The sequence below is a fragment of the Buteo buteo genome, chromosome 4 (genome assembly GCF_964188355.1).
Source record: "Buteo buteo chromosome 4, bButBut1.hap1.1, whole genome shotgun sequence".
NCBI classification, from domain to species: domain Eukaryota; kingdom Metazoa; phylum Chordata; class Aves; order Accipitriformes; family Accipitridae; genus Buteo; species Buteo buteo.
This window is the reverse complement of record NC_134174.1, coordinates 9,857,083-9,878,844: the sequence shown is the minus strand read 5'-3', so window position 1 is coordinate 9,878,844 and position 21,762 is coordinate 9,857,083. Positions and strand designations below refer to the sequence as shown.

Below are 21,762 nucleotides of genomic sequence, written 5' to 3'. Positions count from 1 at the left end.
GTCCATTTTGAATATGATGTTTGTAATTCTTAAAATGCATGTGAAGATGCTGTCAGAAGGCTCAGTATCGATATAAAAACATCTGGACAAATGTTGTTAGACAGATGAAACCGTTAGTTCTCTTAAGTACATGCGATCTTCCCTGTGTCAAACAAAGTACCTAAGATGTATAAGCCCCTTAAGGCATCTATATTTCGCTGTGTCTTAGATACTGGTCTTTGCTGAGGGGTAAAAAGCAATACAACTTATTTCTTCTGTTTAGAAATAGATGTGTGCCAGCATTTTAATACTGTATCCACTTACATTCTTGGAGTTTTGCAATTGGCTTTAACATGAACAAGGCCAATGCTTGAAATTCCAGAGCTACAGCCTTTGGTTTTGTGAATATGGTTGAGACTTACAGCTTCTGCATCTGTGATTTATTTGTTTATTTCCATGAACAGAATTTACAGGGAACAACAAAAAAGAAAAGAATCATTTCTAGGTTGGTACACATCACTGCAGACTCTCTGAAATGGAAACACTCTGTATGTGACTTTTCTTTTTAACCAGCCAAGTGTAGTGCCCTGTAAATGTATCATGGGAATAACAACCACGTCCCTGAGGACTTTTCATGTTGCACATTCTATAGCAGTAATAGTTTAGGAAAATATAAGGCATTTTAAATGGGTAAAATTCTCAAAGTAACAGAACTATAAAGGTCAACATTCTTGAAACAAGGATTAACCATCAATTACACAAAATTAAAACGTATTTTGTATGTATATATATTTGTGTGTGTTAGTTGAAACTTCTGATTAAAAAGATGACAACTCACCACTTTGATATTGAAAATATGTATAAATTTGAAACAAATAGATTACACAGGTTGAAAATGTCTTTATAAGGTGACTCAACTTAAAAGCTATTGATTTCATGAGAAAATTCTGATATTTCAAATTCTTTACATGAATTTCTATTAAAATATTCTAAAAATCCTACAATATCCTGTAGAACTGAGATTTTCATTTTTCCATCTGCTCCCCTTTAAGCAGATGTTGGTTTCTAAGTACATATTTTTGGAAGTTTAGAAAGAAGTGATTTATTTTCCACAAAATATGTACATTATTGTTTTCTTTCATTAATCACAAATTCACAGATTATTTTTTTTTAAAAAAACAACCGTTCTTTCTTAAAACAACAAAAACAAAGCAAAGAACAACTTTCTTTTTATTTAGGCAGCTACATGTACAAACTAAGCTAGTAAAATATACTAGATAAGTTGTTTTGGAAGTGGTTTTCATTATGGTTACTGCTACTAATTGAATATACTTAATTCAAGAAATACTGAGAACAATACAGAACAAATGCAATATAAACTTTAAAACAAGAAGAAAAAAAATCCACATTTCTACAACAGAGTAATTCAGAACAACAGATAATTTAACATTAGTTAAATTTGTAATTTAATGGATGAGTTCATTTCCTTAATTATCCTGATAATTTTATGACTGTGGTTTTCAGGAAAATACATTGTACGGGTAAAAAAAGAGAACTCTGATCTAATAAATATAACAGAATAGCAATGTTTCATGACTGTATTCTGTGCTGTAATATGACCATCCTCTGTCACAATGCATCAAATGCCATATTCTAGAAATAAAGGGGGGGTGTGATAAAACAGCACAAGAGAAACTGTGGAGCCTGAGTGGGCACGGAGCAGACGTGAGTTCCCCACATAATGTTGTTTCAAAAAAAAGTTTGACTTTTAAGTGGATCCTGCAACAATTGCAGTCGCTTGATGCTTGAGAAAGCCTCTGAGGTCAAAGATACACAGTGTTAATCACTACGGCGACTTTAGTCAGGCCACAGGTACCAAAGTGGGGCTTTATCTGAGTTCTAGATCAAGTTTTACAGAGTACTGTTTCAAATAATTTCACACAAATGGAATCGGGCTTCTCCTTTAGGATCAATAGGCTCTGCTCAGTGAGATAAGATTACTGTTATTAATTTGCTTTACTGACAGATGTAGGTTGACTGTGCCAAATGATCCCAAACATCAGACACTCAGGATATGCATTAAGTGCATATCTTAAATCCTGTTTTTTTCTGATATAATTTCAAGCATGCCGATATGATTTTATTTCCATTGTGAAACACACTGGTACAATCACAGTGGGAAAGAAACTGCTCGGCTAAAGATTTCACCCACAGGAAAGGAAAATGTGACCACACTGGGTGGCTATTAATTATGTTGTGTTCAATTATCATCAGTTATTCAATGAAAAGGGAAAAAAAGTATTTCTTCAACATATTAAAGTTCAGCAGCATGTGGGAATAATGTAGATTGCTGCAACAGCAGTGGGAAAATACAGAGAAATGTATCTAATCTGATGGGAAAGACCTGCAGAGAAAAATCCAGTCATACCCCAGAGAGCTTAACTCTGGCTTTGTCATAGGTTCAGATCATCAAGTGGGAAACTGGACTGTGACTAGAGTCCCTAATCTGCTCCCCGGCTTGTTCTTTGCTTGGGGAAGATGCAATACATGCTGATTGTGTATCTGTTTCTGGTTCCTTTGACTTTGACAGCTGGCTCAGTGCAGCCGTCTGGCAGAAGGCAGGCAGGGCTTCGGTTCTGCCTCTTTTCCTTTACCCCTGCGTGGAAGATGCCCTTTTCTCATTCTGAAGCCCATAATAAGGATAATGAGCTCAGAGGAGCACAGAGCACCTTTTGTGCCCCAGCTCCAAGCACAGGTGGTGTAACGCCTGTTCTTGTCCCATGAGGGTATAACCTCCTGCTGGAAAAAGAACAGTTTCTATGGACAAAAGTAATATTTCAAGAAATAATAACACTCTGCACTTACAAACCTGGGGGTTTGGTGCTGCAATCTCTTTTGGCAAGTGCAACTAATAATCTTTCAGTACTTCTACAGTTCTTGGGTACAACTATCAGCAATGTTGGATGAGATTCAAAGCACTTACCACACACCTGAATATTAGTGGTTTAGGGAATTAAGTGAGTGCCTAAATTCCCAACTCAAAGGTAAGAGCCAGGTATCACTGAGGCTCTTTCAGATGGAGACTTTGCCTGACTAATTTTGATAAGAACCACTATAAGTAATGATAAAGATCTAAAAGCTATAGCTCAGGTTTAAGGAAGTCTTCCAGTACTGTCTGAAAACAGACAGGAACTCCTTCATAACTGTTCATCTTACTCTAATAGAGATTTTGAAGAAAGCACAATGAATCTCTCTCTGGAAGTAATTATCCCTCTCCCTTGCAGAAGCCAATGCATCTTTCTTAGACTGAATGCCAAACTTTGGTGAGATAAATGCCACCTCTTGTGCTCAAGATGTAGACATAAATCAGCTCCTTATGTTTGTTCAGCATCATACTCTGGATGCTGAAGGGCTTGTTGCCTCACATCGCAGCCAAGGGGAGCATCGCCATTAATTTTTTTTTCTGGGCTGAATCAGGTCATAGAAGACTTGTTGAAAGGCACAAAACACTGCCAGTTGTAGATGGCATTGAAGTCTCTAATGTGTGATGGAAAATATATGTGTTGTGTAAAATCACATGAAACTACTTTTCAATGTTTTATGCAAGAACATATTGTAGCACCGGTATCTAATAACTCAGTTCACAGCTTTAAAGAGCTGGAACACTTTCTGCAGAGCTGCATTTCCTGCAGTAAATGTTCTGAATTGCTACGCATGCACTGTGTTTGGTACACAAAGCTTCATCAGCTCTCAGTTTACTCATAATATATTTCAGGCATCAACATGAAAGAGACCTTGAGATTTATTGCTTTGGAAATCTGACCCTAGGTCTAGAGTACCAGAACTGTACTTAAAGCAAGTCAAAAATTGCACTGTTATAAGAGAGACAGCTAGACAGATATTTTTTGGTCCAAAGCTGAAAAGAAACAGTGGGGTTTTGGTTTGATTTGTTTGGACTTCATGATGCCACTGTCTAATTACTAGCAATTATGTTTGATAGAAGTTTAAAATACTTTTTTTCAACATAACTGAAACACCAGTCAACTAATGGGAAATCTTCAAAGGTGAAGCAGCAGATCCACCAACTGCTAATCAGCATAGTTCTGAAGCCCCTGAACCTAGGCAAATGCATATCAGCTAATTTCTGGCCACTGTTATTTCTTATTATTACCTTTCTGGAAAAGATATCTTTTTGGAGTGCATACTTCTACTTTTGATAAAATGCCCAAGCTGTATGATTCTGCAAATGCCTTGGAAGGGATATCAAGTTTCTATTTGAATACCAACTCTTCTTAAAACACCTTGTATGTGCCAGATATCTTCATCTTAAGTAAAATGGTGTACTCTTTTGGCTAAAGAGCTGGGCATCTTAAGGCAATACTTGAAATACCTGAAAGGCACACAAGACATTTCCCATACCTGGATACTTGCCTCATTCATATTAATACTTCTTATGCTGTACTTCAAACCCACATTTTAATACTAAATTATAATTAATAAGGCAAGATATTTCTAATAAAATTCCCTAATAACAGTAGTTGAAAAGAGAGTGGTTTGATCTTAATCCAGTTGGCAAAGCTCCTGAAGAATTAAGCTATGCAGGCCACAACCTGAACCTGTAACAGCGAATGTGTGTAACAAAGACCTCCCCACACACAGAGTTTTGAGTCTTGCCCCAGATCTTCACACTGTTCTGTCAGTGTTCTGTTTTTCAGAGTATGTCTTCGTAATGCCTGGAGGAGCACACAGGATAGATTCAAGATTTCTCACCTGTGCCAATGAACATCACATCATATTGGCCATCTTCTGCATCTACTCGATCTACTACTATCTGTGTGAACTGGTAATCCACGTCCGTTTTGATCATGATTGGACGGTTGTTGATGGGGAATACTGGGTTGTACATGGCTGGATGGCTTCTTGCAAATGTTATAACTTCATCAGGAAGGTCCTTGGTGGAATCAAAGCCTCCAAATGTTTTGCTGGGACACTGAAAATAAAAAAGAAAATGTTTTACATTTTATTATCGATCACTAGAAACTTGTTAGAAATCCATTTCATTATGATCATCCCAACTACTGCTGTCTATAATGAAATATGACGGGATCTAAGCATTTCATGACAGACAGCAAATGTTAATTCTGTCACTAAGAGTCTCTATTTTTTATTTTCATTTTGGATTTAAATCAATATGGTTAACAGAATGTAAATGATCCTCATACATTATTTTTCTTACTACTATTCAGTGCAAAAAGATTTTCAGTAATTTACTGATTAATATTAGTCTTTAACTGGCAGAAGGAAGAAATCCTGAATTATCTAAAATCATTCAATATGAGACAAGCAATTTCAGTATTTGGTTATGTATACAATAGAAAATTAATTAATTATGCCTCCATCTTAGTTTCAAAGTATTGTTTTTGAGGAGTTGACCGTAAGTCAATTCATCTCTGAGGAACCAAATCCTTAAATGCTGGGACAATTCCCTGTTCTACTGAGTTTTCAAACTCCTACTTGTCTCAACAAGCCTCTGTCATCCGTGTAGTCTCAATAACATGGATCCTGTTACACTAAATCAGATCAAATGAGTCATCTTCTAAATGTATCTCTTCTCTCTCCATCGATTCTAAAGAAAGCCTCCTATGAGTGTTGCTGATGATACTGTCCATGTGAACAGTAAGATGAGGCGAGTCTCGCTAAAGAACTGAAATAACTCCTCGCTGTTGTGTACTGTGCAGTAATAGAAAAGTTGGTGTCTTGGGATTAATCTGGTCCCCGTGAAGTAACACAGTAAAGAGTCCCTTTGCTCCCTTATATAGCCATGGGTGGGCCAGGCAGTTTTGCCTTTCATCTGTGAAAAGCAGAGGGTTCTGCTTTTCACATTTTCCTCACATTCTCCCAAAGTGAGCACAAAATAGAGGCTGAAAAGGGAAGGAGAGGTAAGGCCATGGCTTTGCTAGCCACAAAAGTATTCCTCCACTTTCACCTGCCACATGTCCCCATGGGGAGACTTGGGGACTGTGGCTAATCGCCACCATTTGCCCTCATCTCTTCTATAGAATTGGTAGGTATTACTAGAGGTTACTCTAACATAAGCATTAGTAGTGTGTTAGTAATGTTGAATGGATGAAGAAAATGAGCCACAATGGCATTAAATCACCAGTCCAAAGATACCTGGCAAAGAACTTGGTGTCCCCCACTCCTAATCTGTTCAAATACCTATTTAAGACACATAAAACTCTGAAACCCAGTTGACAGGAGTTATATTTGCAGCACTTGAACCTCAAATAGAAACAGCTGGTGTTAAAATGGCCTACATAATTTGCCCTTTATATCCACATAGAGAATATCTTCCAATTAAATTAAAAACCTAGAGGACAACATCTTATTAACCAAGAATCCAGACCTTGCAGGACGCTCAGCAGAAGAAATCAATTGTCTTTGCAATCACCTTGCTCCAAATTATTAATAATTCATCAGAAATGAAATAAAAAAATCAATGTTGTCAAAAGCAGTAGTTGTTATACTCAACAAAGGGACACTGCCAGCATGGACATATAAAGTGTAAATTGTCCCTTCTTGGCATATTTGTTAGTAAGCAAATTCCTACATTCTCTTCCATTACATGGTATGGAAGGGAGGAAAGGAGGGAGGGAGAATATTTGATTAATGCATGTGGAGCAGACTAAGCAGAAAGCAAGTTAGTTGCCTACTTTATTGTGTCAACATTTTTCAGCCTTTCTATTAATACATGTTCTTGCTTTCTTCTACAGAAATATTACAAAGAGAAAATCAGATAGGCTTTTTACAATCATTGGCCAAACCATTGTCTGTCTCAAAAATTGTGTTTAAAATGCTACGCTTCAATTTTAAGTTTGCTTTACATCTCGATTAATATTCTAACTACAGTTCAATACTAATTACTCAGATTAATTAGATAATGATTAAGTAGATAATATATGTAAAGTGCTTTAAGTATAAAAATCACTACACAAGAACTAAGTATTGTTAATTGCAGCTGGGCAAACACTGAAAAAAAGCAGTAAATGAATATTCATTTCAATGTTAAGTAAATGAATTTCAGCTGTGTTTCAATTGCTTGAATATTTACTTTCTAGCTTATTTTCTAACAAAGGATTTTACTTGAGCAATGTTGACCGAGATATATTTTATGCAGAAAAATCATAAAACTAGCATTAGTGCCATAATTCTGTGTGTTTAACTGAGACTCCCAGTTCTGAGAGCAAGATTACTCCTTGGATCCCCTGCTTTTCTGGGAATAAAAAAATGACAGTGCATTACTTGGACTAGGCTGTGGCTCACATTCATCCCACCCCACTTTAGGAAACTGACTGAGATGAAATCAAACTCTCATTGCTGTAACTCCCTCCTTTTTCAATGGAGTGAAATGGGCACCATCAGTAGGTGAGATTTAGCCCATCCATAGTTCAAATTTCTTTCAGAGGAATCTCAACTCATAAAGTAAGGAATAGAATAGAATAGAATAGAATAGAATAGAATAGAATAGAATAGAATAGAATAGAATAGAAGTCCTGAGGAGGAAAGTCCTGTCATGTTTACTTATGTTATGGTCACAAAACCGGGATATACAAAGACATTATCCTTGATGCTAATGACAGGACTGATTTTGATATTAGTGGGTCTAGGTCAAGCTAACTGGCAAGGCACTTCATCAGAACTCATGCTTATATACCTAATCAATCCCACTCATAGTAAGGAAATAGAAAGTTTTCAGGTGCCAAAAGATAGGCATGAATACAAATATCCTGAAAAAGTTTGTAGAAATAAACTTGATCTTGGATTCAAGTAGAGTCAAAGAACTCTTGCATTTAACATCCACTCCCAGTTGTTGGTCCCCAGTATGCTGTCAGGGGTTTTGATCAGTCAGGAGGAGGTAACTAGGCTCTCCCCTAACTGGCCTATTTGGGAATCCAACACAATAAATCAATAGCTACATTTTAGTAGGAATAAAAAGTGCTTTGCTCATAACTGAAGATAGACTCTTGGTACCATGAAGCAGAGAAAACTTGAGCTCTGCAGCTGAATTCACAGAAAGTCAGATATGAATTCAGAATGAGGTACCTCATTCAAGATGAGGTATATACAAAAAACCTCCCTCCTCTCCCAAATATTGTTAAAAGATTAAAAAAAAAAATAAATCTATAGGTCTTAAAGGAAAAATCCTGGCAAATTCTTTGTTAAATGGGAAGCTGATGTGGAATTGTTTGCAAAGTTTTCTGACTTTTCAAAAGAACCATTAACTTTCCTTTTTTCTTTACTTGTACTGGGCAAGCCACCAGATGCTGAAAAGTTTACTGGCACCTCACGTATTAAATTCCTCAGATAATTCAGCACTGTTTAACTGCAGTGAGATCTGGAACTGAATCACTGTAAGAAGTTCAGGTTTTGTTTCTCTTTTCCCTTTCCCCATTTCTCGGAAAAGGAAGCCACAAGTCTGACATCCAAAGGAACTTCAAAAACCTTTCTTCTTTATTCTCAACAGGTCTTCAAAGCCATTGAAAATACATCCAATTTCATCACTTTAGAAACAAAAAGCTTTTTTTCAGCCAGAAATAGCTCTCATTTTAAAATTCAGTTTTTACAATAGAATGATTTTAGCAACTAAGAGGGGAAAAAATTTCTTTTTCAAAGTGGTAGACAGCAGGATTAGAGTCACTGGCAGTGCACTAGGAGAAACTGATGGCCTCAGCCACTCTTTAATTAACATCATTTACCGCGGCATGGCCTCTTGCACTATACGATGAGACTGCAGGGCTATGTAGAATTGTGTAATTTGGGATCACATTTGCCCTTAGGCAAGAAAAATGTTTACAATGAAACCTGAACATCTTCGCACTTTCTTTGTGCATCTTAGTGTGTTATAGTGAAATTGTAAGGGTAAAATCCATTCTGAGACAGTAGCCAGAAATAAAAAAAAAAAGTAACTTAACTGTATTTCCCTACTTTGGCAAAAGATCTGGTGGCTTAGGTCACTTAGGCACTTAGGGGTGGATTCAGGTCCCTGCTTTTCTGCTTGTCCTTGGGAATTTGATCAAGTTATTCTTCTCCCATATGGATCTCAGTTCAAGACCCTCAGACAAGTCTTAGAATAACCCACAGGCTCTGAGGAAGGCAGAACTGTGTTGCCAGTCTCTAGGGCACATATTTGACTTGTGCTTTCAGAATCTCAATAGCGCTGTGTCCGATCTCTGCTGAGGAATGAATGTAACAGAGCCACTGTGCAGCAGCCAGTTCTTTATCTCAGTCTATTTCTGTGATAGAAACATGTAACATTCTTCTTTGTCTGTAGTTTTAAATAATATCTATTGTTTGTTTTTGTTTAGAAAGGTTAATCTATTCTGGAATCAAAGAGGAATATAAACAAACAGAATAATGAACATTAACTTATGAAGTCTGTCAGACTGAAAAGAAGATGACATTAGTTATACAAGAAAGACCAAAAATATCTACTCATTCACATTTTCCACAGGGATGTAAAACAATACAACTTCAAAAAAAAGCCTCTGACATATCAGCATTAACTATTGTAATTAAAAAAAAAAAAAGTTCAGCATCAAATGAGAAATAAAACCTCTCCTATGCTGCAGAATTTGTATTTTAACTCTGGAAAAAATCAGGAATCCTTTTAGCAGTCGTAGTGAGGGAGCAAGGAGTGCTGAGGAATCTGGCTGTCAGGGAGCCACTGTTTTCTTTTACTTAGGAAGTCATTTTCATTAGGCTCAGCTTATATATTGTCTAACTGTTGGAGATGGTTGAAAGATCAGGTTTGAAAGAACAATTTCAAAACATACCAGACAAAAGTAGAAAAACTGATGATGTAAAAAAAGGGATCAAAGTTATTCCTGGTTTGGTTTTTGCCTTATATTTAAGGAGACTTTTGAAAGAATATTATAGACAGATATATTATTTACATTTATATTTATAAGCTTATATGTATACACATGTACACATATATTTAATCTTCAGCAATGATATTTTAGAACTTAAATGGGCCATGCTGCTTTATACTAGCTACGGAGCTACTCCAATGTATACAATTAATGCTTTTTTCATAGATGTCCCATCTTCTTAGCCTACTGGTAATTTCAGTTAAATATTTCTAGAATGTGATGACATCAGTTGGGAGTTGTAAATATGGATGTCTTATATACACTGTATTTTAGTCATTCATAAACTAGAAACAGAGAAACAGGTAGAAGCACAGATCTTTAAAAATGCCAGTGGAAGTCAGAAATTATTATAGTCACTCTGTCACCCATTGCAGAAATATCTGTCCTACTATACTAGATTTAATGTTGAGAACAATTGAAAGTTTCTTAACAGCCAGGCAGATGCTCTGTTTTCTGTCCATTCTCACAGAGAATGGCTCAGCCAATATTTGGAACAAAGACAAATTCCAAGGAAAGGATAATGCAGAGTAATTTATTAAACATTTGACTTTCAGTAAAGTTCTCCAGCCATTGCTCAAACTTCTGCTGAAGTTGTTAATATGAATGCCAAAATTAAAATCCAAATGAAGTTGCTATTGCAGTTTCATTCTTTACAAGAAAATTAGTACTTTTGGGATCTGGAGGAATTGTTAGCTTTCCCTTCTGCCACCCTATCCATTTCATTATCTTTTTCAGTTTCTTTCCCGGATATCAGCTCAAAGACCATGTAATGTGTGAAAATATTTTCCACAGTTTTCTTTTTTTAGATTACTGTTTTTCTTAGGGTACTTACAGTTCCTGGCCGTGGATATGGCACTCGCCCTTGGTAGGGAACCCACTGGTAGTTTGGGCCATCTCGGTGGGCATAGGGACCAAGAAATACCCTCCTCACATCAGTCATGCTGTACGTACACACTGCTGACCCCTTGAAGATATTACTAAAAATGAGGGGAGAAGAAAGCAAATATGATTCTTTAAATTATCAGTTGGTTTAATGAAGTGGAAGAGCTATGGGAACAGCAGCTTGTTGCTTCCTAATTTATTGCATGTGCTGATTATCAAAACTCTGACTTGCTCTCAAGAGCAATCCTAACTCACCTCCTGTGAAAGTTCAGCATAACTGATACAATCTCTCAGACATTTTCCTAAGCAGATGGCTGCTATTCCACTATTTAAAACATATTGTCCCCAGAAGGCCAAAGCCCCGACTTGAGTAAACTTCAACAGGGCTGTCCCTAGAGGACTATTCCATTCTTTCCTACACTTCACATCTTTCTATTTTTTTTAGCAGTCGCTTCCGTCTTTTGGGCAGCACCCACGCAAATTTCAGTGTTGTTTCTTACCTTGAGATTTCTTACAGAAGACAGTAAGCACTTGTAAATCTCCCTTTTCCATGCCTGGTTATCACTAGAAACATTCTTTCTGTTTAGAAACTAAAACTTTTGACCTTCACAGATAAATGTGGCAATGCAACCAGTACTGCAAACCTTCCTCAGGCCAAAGCTATAAGTATAACTCTGTTCTTGGTGAAAGCACAATGAAACCAAAACATTCAAGTCACAGTTCTATGTGATTTAATAACAGAACTTTTTCAAAGATCATTAAACTTTCCAGATTTCAGCAATATTTTTTACTAATATCTCTTTGAGTAGCCAACTTCTTACACCACAGATTTTCTGTTTTACCCTGCCCTCAAACAAGCATATTTATGCTTGTGTTATTTTTCCAGGTCTGTGTGGAAAGGGCTACAAATTCTGATCCCCACTATAAAAAGCCAATTCAACAGCCAGAACAGCCTGAGAAACTGATAGTCTTTGTGATTACTAGCTTCAGACTGATGATGTACATTGCTCATAAGAAAAGAAACCTAATTCATTACTTCTTACTGCCACTGACTTCTCAAGTTCAAAGGTTAAAAAAATTTTGTGTTTCTTAAAAACATTTTTAACAAAGAGACCTCTTTAAAACAAGCAGCCACCCAAGTTTCCATGCAAGTAAAATGATACGTTCTATACCTGGAAGTTGTAAACACTCCATAGACTATTGGATTTTTAGGGTCTTTTGAGTTCATTAGGAACACATCCTCTGTAAAATAACAAGAGATGGAAAAGAAAACTAAGTTAAATTCATATGGATAATACCCAAATTTTTGTATTCAAAGCCATTTTTGCCACTTACGTAGTTCATCAAAGTGTGTGTCAATGCCATTGGGTCCTGGCACAGAACAAATCAGACGTGCTTTGAGGAAAGTTGTCCATTTGTTAACAAGGCTCCTGTGTCCACCAAAGTCATTCTAATAACAAAAGTATTTTGCATTAATATCTAGAAACAGTCTTTGTTTGAAGTATCAACAGAGTACAGAGAAAATACAGCAAATAACCGCAAGATACTACTTACAGAAAACAGAGAAAAGAATTCACCTTCTACATACAAAAGCATTATTATGTTGTCAAAGACACAGCTTCTGAATTGCTTTTATTTTACATTGTATTGCAACATATTTCATAGTAGTACATAATTTAAAAAACAAAACAAACCCCCCAAAACATCTTTATATATTGTAATACATATATAACACTGGAGAAAGAGAGACAGGCAGAATATTTTGCTCCAGAGGTCCCAGGCTGCCATGTCCTGGTAAAGCTGAAGGGGTTTATTATTCTTAACTGGGTAGCAACAAAGTAGAAATGTAAGTTACCAGTGAACAAAGTAGATAAAAATGCCAGAACAGTGGGATCAGTTATATAGCTGCAAAACTTATGAATAAAGTGCCCCAAGGACTCCAAACTTATGGGGTAATTGGTTTTCAAGCAGCTACCTCTGAATTTGAGGAGATAATTTGAAATTGTGCTTATGGATTAACATGAATTTTTACTGTAAGCATCATAGTTGCCAAAGCTACAACATTTATTAATATAATTTCATTTGTAGAAATATTTTTAAAAGTCTGTCAGAAAAATATTTGGATGTTTATCAGTGTGGATGAATGATTCAATCTGCAGTCATTAAGGGTCTTCTGAATGGTTGCCTGTTTCTACAGCTAAGCTTAAACAACTGTTTCTTTATATCTTCCTTTACCTCTGTTTTAAAGATTTTCACTAATGTGGGAATGAAAAGGTTTTAACATTCCTATAAAAAGTAAATTCTTCAAATGTTTTTGGCCTACCTGGAAGTATCACATTTCCTGTAAAAGATTCTCTCTTTTGCAGACATGTTCTAAGCCTCAGAAGATGCCCATGACTTTTTAAACAAAACATCGTAGTTTGTGTCATCTTCCCCAAACAGACAAGAACTGAATAGTATAATTTTGGGTGTTATCCCCTAACTATTTTTCACTTGGGATGACCTCTGCATTAGTACAATGCCAGTGTTAATACTGAATAGTTTACAGGCACCACTTGCACAGCATCCTGCAAGTGTACTCAATCTCACATGAAGAAGTCATCATTTTACCTTGCATATCTGCCCTATTCTGGCATGAGTGGCTTTTCCAGTGTGCTCTCCATCAATTGCATTTTCACGGAAGAAGAAATAGATTTTGTCATCTTCTGGATTGTCACTCTCTGGTATCAGGTGAGCACTAATAAATCTAGGATCTGAGAAGACAAAACCGTTGTGCATGTTACTACTCCATGAGTTGAATCACTTGCCTTCCTTGTATAAATGGATTGTGATTTTGCTTCCCAAGAATCAGTCTTTGCATCAAATGGCAAATATATCTATGTTAGGTACATCACCACCCATTAACATGTGGCAGGTATTTACATTCCTCTTACCTTTGATAAATAGAGGTGTTTACTACAGATACTTAATGAACAGATCTTAACATGATTATTGGAGCAATTAAACATTCATGAAATCTCTTTACAAATGGTTTTATAACATTACAGCATGGCTTCCTAATTCCACATATTTACTACTGACATTTTTCTTGTTTCTTTGGATGTTTTGACTTTGGTCAGTAATCTTTCTGTATGTGTCGCACATAAAATGAGAGAATTATTGAGACAAATGTAAAATTCCTAACTTTAGCAACAATGAAGAACATATAAAGAAAGTTTTTTACATCTAGAAAAGCATTATTGTGTTACTGTCAAAAAAATTGAGTTAAAAAATACAGTTTTCATTGATATTGTCTACTTCCACACTATGATACCCTAAACCCCAACATTTTTGTCTCATTTTCAGAAGAGAAATGCATTTGTGAATTTCTGCTAAAGTTGTTGAAATACCTCGTCTTGTCATTTTTTTAAAGATTTTTTTTCATAGAAAACCTTTATTTCTAGGTCAATTAGAGTGACAACATTATTTGCTGATAAAGAAGATACATCAACCAATGAAAACACATAAAATGCAGACATGCTGTTTGGTTATGTAAAAAATGGTGGAAAGAAGTTTTGGGAGAGAATGTTATAGAAATCATAATAGTAAATTCATACCAGTGGTGAATCTGGCTCATCACTGTATTTTACAGAGATACTTCAGCTGGTATCTTTCACTATATTTGGAAAAAGAAGGCATATCCAACAGTTTTACCAATCTGTTTTATAACCAGTTTACATCCTGCTGGGATAATTAACTGTGAACTATATTTAACTGCTCAGAGTCTTGTTCCTATGTGAAATTATAAGCTATTTTAGTGTCATGCATTAACATCTTTTCAGTGTATGTTTATTGCTGTATAGTCATGGAAATAATGAACTGTACTTTGTTTTGCCATTTTGCGCTAGCTGTCCTGTGAAACCCATTGCCTTATTAAGGATGGCAGTGTTTGTAAGCAACATATTTTGATATATCTATATATATCTGCATGTATGTGTTTAGATGTTTCTATTATATGAGTACATACTGCATAATTTTGTGTAAGTGTATATATATTCTCATGTACTCTGTGTGTGTGTGTGTGTATATATATATATATACACCGTACACAAGAATTACCATACTGGCTTAGACCAAGGTTTACTTAGATCAATATACAGATTCCAACATTGTCCATAATTATCTGGGACAAAGAAAGAATATGGTAAGTACAAATAATACTCTCCCAGAACAATCTCCCTTCCTCCAACTATTTTCAGGAGGGCTGATTCCCTGAGCTTGGTTGCCTTCTACGTGCTTAGTAACAGTCAATAGACTGTTCATCCAGTTATCTGTCTAGACTCTTCTTGAACCCATGCAAATTTCCAGCATTCATATTGTCCTTTCGGAATTTGTTCCTCACGTACACAATCTAGTGAGCTAAAACCTACTTCTGATTTCATTTTTTTGAATGTCAATCTTGTCTAACTTCATTTGGTGCTTCTTAATTCTTGTATTGGAGATACCCACAGTGTTCAAGATGTGGATGAATTGTGCTCTTATACAAGGGCTATAGTGATGCTTTTTGTTGAATTCTCTGTTCTTTTTCTATTAATTCCTAACACTTAATATGAATTTGACAGTTCCTAAGCAGTAATCTGAAATTTTCATGGAACTTTATGTGCCATAACCCCAGAACCTCACTCTTCATTGGTAATGCTCAGTCCACAGCCCATCATTTGATATGTGAAGACAGGAATGTTTTCCTCATGGTTTTCCCCATGGTTTATCACTACATCATTCATCAAGAATAATTTAATTTGTCATTTGATTGGTTAGCTACCCAGTTGCATAAGATCCTTTTGTAATTCTTCAAAGTATTCCTTTGTCTCACTATGCTGAATAACTTAGTATTGTGTGAAAAATTTTCTCATTCTGCTGCTCAACCTCTTTTTCAGGTTATTTATGAACAAGCTGAACATCACAGGCCACAAAACAGATCTCTGTGAAACTGTATTTATTACCTATTGTCTATTAAAATAAATCTTTTTAGACATCTGAAAACATCAAAAATCTTTAAGCAGCTTAAGCTCTCCACCCTAAACCCCAGTAACTTAAGCTACTAAATTCATTTCCTTTCTTTCTAGCATGCCTTTAATAGCCTTCAAGTTTCACTGACATGAAGCTCAAGATAAATAATATCTAGATTATATTATACAGTGGTAAATATCTATTATTTTATATACTATCTACCAGGGCTTTGAATGCAACTTGTATCACAAGAAACACAAGGCTACAGCTTGAAAATTTCTGCATCGCAGCCTGTGGAAGGATACATCAGAGAAAGAGGATACCCATTAGTAGAGACTGTTCTGGGCTACTGGAGCTGGAGAACCTTTTGTCTCAATACACTGTTTTTACAATCTTAAGGTTTTAATGAAAAGGGTAAAAAAATCATCCAACCAAAACCTAAGTACATTCCCAAATGGCTGAATGATTTGTTTCTAGCGCAATGAGTTTTGTAAATCACAAGATATCAAATTCTAAAATAAATCACTATATTATCAGGCATCAAAAATCTAACTTTACATCGGCCTATGAAGATACCGTGGGGAGTCCCATCTGAGTCAATAATATTGTTGATATAGTATGGGTTATATAAACTTGCCCTCAGTTAGCATATTATTATTCTTTTCTTTCCCTCTCATAATTTTGCAAGTGAACCTAGAGACAGTAAGACAGTCTAGTATTAAAGCAGCACTGATATCAGAATGATAGAAAAATAGTTTAAGAAATTGAAAGTATGTATTTCAAATAATTCTGTCAGAGTGGTAGCTGAGGAGAGGGGTGTGAGGAAGGCAGATATAACTAACACCATAGCCAGAGCACATGTGTATATGCTTTGTATAAATCTCTTACCAGTGCTCATCTGGGATGAATTCAGATTTTCAATTAGTGATTAATAATCCTAACTACCTCCCTGAAAATAAAGCAGTCACACGGCCCCACATTAGAACACATCCATTGTACATCACGGAACAGTTTTCGTTGAATAACACTGGTGTTTCTTACTGAGCAAACCTCAGGCTCTTTCGCCATCTGGTTAAATCGATATGTTTTAGTCAATAAAAGAGTGGTTCTTCATGTCATAGGGCCCTTGCTCTTGTTACCTGGTGGTGTTTGGTTTTTTCCCCCTCTTCCATATAACAGATCTATGTCTACGCAATGAAGCAAATAAAGGAAGAAGAGGCTACATGTGTTCTGCTGCATATAGAAGTAGATTCATTTCTCTTTGGAATGAATACAATGATGATAAAAGCAACATCATGAATATCCATGTAGAGAGAGGGAGAGAAATGTGGTTGATAATTTCGTAGGTTATAAAGCTAAGAAGTGGGTGGTGTGAACTAGTGATCTGTAGTGTGTTCTTTATTGTTTCATTAGCAGAGGAGCTGTTTGACTTGCCTGAGGCTTGATGCACACTTGCGTTTAACTCCAGGGCTTCAGACCGTGCTTACAACTAACTGTTTAGCTTCATGATGAATCAATCAGCCAGATGGCCGGCAGTCACGCAACACAGCCCTCTCCATGGACTATGTAGCATTTTTTTATTGCTCTTCTTTGAGGAAGGGAAGGGAGATGTTGTCCACAGATGAGGGACTTCTCCTTGACTCTCCTAATTGCTCACCCATGCAGCAGAAGAAAGAATGTTATCCATGAATGTGTATGTTCAAGTATTGAGACTGCCCTGCCTTACCCTGCAAAATTAAACAGGTTCAGTATCAAGGGGTCCCCATGGGAAGTTTAAAATAATTCAGTCAGGGTTGACCTATTTCATACATTCAACACAGCCGCAAAAGAAGTGCTGGAATGAACTTCAAGCAAGTTTTACTGAACGGAAAGTGGGACTTTGATCCAAACCCACTGGTGACAATTGTAAAAGTCAGTGCGCTGCAGCTATTGCGGGTAGATAGGATGACTTCAAATTTCTGTGTATGAATTTTTGGGTTTTCTGCGACCCCTCCAACCCGTGAAGCACTCAGAAATACTGTTACATCAGTTTAACACTTTCTTGTTTAAAAGCAAGTCTCCCATTGGCTAAAAGTCCAGAAAGCATGTTTTGGGAAAATGAATTTAAGAAATAATTTGACGGCAAATATTTTGCAATGATTCATTACTTTAAAAAACCACAAGCAGACAATGTGGAAGAGTGCTTTAAAAAACAGCATACATCAAACAAACATGTCTGAAACATGTTTAAGCATGATCAAAGGAGAAACAAAGCCACAGCATAAACATGATCAAAATGAAATTACAGCTAAAAACACTTCTCTGATCTTGCAGCCAATGTGAACAAGCTAAAAATAAAAACTTAGATTTTTATTTAAACAATCACCCTCAAGAAGCAAATTATTAAAGCGCACACCTTTTTCAGTCTCCTTTTTCCAGTTGTCTTGGCTGTGGGGCTATTTCTCAGATCCCACACGACACCTTTGTAGCACCACTTTTTGTGTGCCCTCCTGCAATTACCAGCTCTGCAGACATTTCACTGGCAGCAGCCCATTAAACTGTCCTTCACGAGAAATCTGGCTCTTTATGAAAACGACACCTTGGTCCAGCTGCCTCTATGATTTATATGCCATTGTTTGCTTAGTTAAGTAATGGAAACATGTTTTGCTTGTCTCAGCACTTCAGGTTGAGAAAAAGCTAAGGAAAATCGATCTGCATTCGTTCTTTTACAAATGTTACTCTTTAGCAGCAACAACTGCACAAACACGCACACCCCCCAATAGCAAGAAACAATAAAAGTCAGAAATTGGATTTCTAACTGAATTGTATTAGCATTTTAATGAAGATCTATAAACTTGAAGGCACAGAAATTACCTTTAGCTGTCAAGATTGAGTAAGCTGAAGGAACAGAAGCTGGGGTCATCTCTTCATCACTTGACAGGAGCCAAAGGGCAGTTCTCTCAGGAAATGTTTTGTAAAGAGTTTGAACTGGATGCCCCTATTATTGTGTATTTACGGTCAAAATGACTAATTTATCCGTTCACAGTAAGAAATTCTAGGAAACTAGGGAAATTTTACGCTCAGTAAAACTGCAATTGCTATAATTTAATGAAAAGTACTGGAGGGTGACTGGGGCCCTGAGGAGAACAACAAGGCTAGGAAAGCTGAAATTAAAAATTTAACAACAACAACAAAAATAGACAGTTACTCAGGACTTCATAACTACATACAGTGCCCGTCCACAGAGACCCAGCACAGGGAGCCAAGCACTGTCCTCAGAAAATCTGAACTTGCAGTCGCAGCGAGTCCTCTACTACCTGCTGAGAGGGGACTTGCAGCACCCATCACAAACGCGCACAGCAGAGCCGACTGCCACGGGCACGCTCGGCAAGGTCACCAGAGGACAAAGCTTTTAGTATATGGTGATGAGAGCTAAGCTGGTTTGTGGTTTTGCACACGCAAATGTAGTTTACAAAACACCAAAGCTTTTAGTGGTGTTCTTCCAAAGTCCTTTCATTTTAATTCTTCAGCTTTCACATCCCTCTTGTTGCCGATGGCTCAGGCGAATGCAGCAGAGCTCTCATGGATTCACCACTGACGGTGAAGCTCCCCAACAACACGGAGGGCATCAGACCGCATCCTCAGGGTGGGAATGCTCTTTGCACAAGGGATAACTTGTGGCTATTATGGAGCTGATATGAGGGGTTTGTGGCAACTTGCTTTGAGATGCTGACATGGAGAGTAGTACCAGGGACAGACCGCAGAACAGAGATGTGATTTAAAGACACTGTTTTTAAAGCCATGGGTAAGGAGAGGTGGATGTGTAGCATGCAGGTGACGCACAATTGAGATTTTAGCAGCTATCATAGGGTAAGAAGCACTATGGTCACTCATTGATGTTGCAATGGAAATTCTTATCAGAAAGAGTTTTAAAGACTGATGATATGTATCAAGCGGTTTGTCTTTGAGTCAAGCCAGAGTAATGCTGAAGAACAATGATCTTAAAATAGCGTGTTAGCTATGACAGTTAGTTTCTCCCTCTTAGAAGTCATATCTTGTTTCTTTTCAAATTTTTCAAAGATTAGTAAAAGTAATTTTGGTAACAGTCAGATTATAATATGGGCTAATAAGTTTAAGGTTTAGCTAAGGCTTCTTGTAATTTCAATTGCATTCATATTATTCTTTTTTTTCTGACTCAAAACTCTTTCAGAATTAAGGAAAAAAAAATTCCTCTCTGCAGAATCTGGCTGTTCTGTTTCAGTGGTGACTTGTGGGAATTTTTTGTGACATAAAGAGATTAGATTTTCAAGGATAAAAGGTATTAAAAATAATATTAGCATACCACTCTTCTGTCATTTCAATACATAGATGCAACAGCAACGTAACAAGCAACAAGACACCCATAAAAAAAGACGCACAATGCTTTTACACGTGTAAACTCCTCCACAGCTCAGTGCTACTCCTATATATACACCAACAGGAATCTAGTCATCGTGCCTTTTCAGTGCTTTGACCTTGAGTGTCACCTATGGATCACTCTCATTGTGAGAGACGTTAAATCTGAACTAAGTGGAAGGGGTTTTTAAGGAATTACTGATTTATAGTTGGGGCAAGAGCAAAGAAGGGCAAGTGTCCTTCGGAGCGTTAATAACATGCTGAGGCATAGAAGCTCCACGCTGGCTGGACAGCTCTAGGAGGAAGGAAAGAACTCTACGAGGTCAGTCAGGGGACTGAGCTAGTGGGTGCACCTCCGGAACACCCAGGTTCCCTCTGACAGCAGCCCGGCAGGCCCAGGGGAGGGATGGGGAGGCAGAGGCAGCAGCCACTTGCCTGGCAGGTGGGGCCGGTGGCAGGGCGGGGCTTGTGGCAGGGCGGGGCTGGTGGCAGGGCGGGGCCGGGGCAGGGCGGGGCTGCCACGCCTCACCACAGCCAGCCCCCTCCCGTGCGCCACTGGATCCAATGACCTTAAGGGGAGCACAAACTTCACTTAAACATCTGAAGAGGTGTAAGTGAGTCTCTAATAGCAGCCGAGGCTTACGTCTCCAGGCAGTGCCGCTGCCCCAACATCTCACTGCCTTAGAGGCGTAATGGCGTATGAGTGTTTCTTGGGAGTAACATTTTAGCTCAGGCAGGAAGGAGAAGGAAGAAAATGTCGATCTCTGATGCAATTATCAGTTTCTGAAGGCTTTGTTCTAAAGAGACAACAATAGTTTTGATTCCCTGTAATGACTAATTATATGGTGAAGAAAAGTGAATACAAAAGTTCAGTAAAATTACAGCTTAATTCTCAACGTAAATTAGATTTCTCACAAAACAATGCTTATGATCTACCCACCATATTTAATTTGGAAGAGGTGATTATTATCTCTTTACAGAACAACAACCAAAATTAACACCTCTTTTCCATTGCTGACTATGTCTTAAGGTGTTGTATATCTATCAACACCGTTAATTTTAAACTGATTTACTTGTCCCTCAGAGAGAATAACTGGGCAACTGGGAAAACTTGTGTCCTTCACAGAATGGAAAGGAAGGCTTGCAGCATATTGTCTCCACTGAGGAATACTTTAATCTCAATTTTCTGTATTTCTTAACCTCTCTGCAGAAAAAGCTAATGAGAGTTCCAGCTAAGAGCCTGTTTCTTCCTCTCTCAGTCATTTATCTGAAGTTTTTGACATTGATGCTTAGAAATAAAAACACTGGAAAGCCTGTGCCTTAACTGTGTAACCTACATCTTTAGAGCTCTGGATGAGTGACAAAAAATAAATATCACAGTTTTCATTTTTAAAAGTGATGTATTAGGAAAGGAAGTAGGGCATAGAGGCACTGAAGACAAAAGATGTTTCTGATTTGGGATGTTACACACTTTTGGCAATCAAAGCCATGCTACAGGCTTGTCTTTTGTAAGCTCTGAAAATTCACAGGTGGAGCCCAAGTGTCTGGAGATGTCCAAGCGGTTTATAGTAGCTGACCCAAAACTCAAGAGAGTAAACCTGCTGCT

The 21,762-nt window shown here is 37.2% G+C and overlaps 1 protein-coding gene across 2 annotated transcripts in view; it reads right to left on the bottom strand.

Moving 5' to 3' along the window:
• Positions 1–21,762, bottom strand: part of SEMA3A (semaphorin 3A) — a 251,245-nt gene that overhangs the window by 25,539 nt on the left and 203,944 nt on the right. For both annotated transcript variants that reach the window (XM_075024731.1, XM_075024732.1), the window contains 5 exons: positions 13,404–13,546; positions 12,129–12,243; positions 11,966–12,035; positions 10,744–10,888; positions 4,750–4,969 (listed from right to left, as the gene is read on the bottom strand). In XM_075024731.1, the coding sequence (XP_074880832.1) occupies positions 4,750–4,969; positions 10,744–10,888; positions 11,966–12,035; positions 12,129–12,243; positions 13,404–13,546 (693 nt within the window). The remainder of the gene's footprint in view (positions 1–4,749; positions 4,970–10,743; positions 10,889–11,965; positions 12,036–12,128; positions 12,244–13,403; positions 13,547–21,762) is intronic.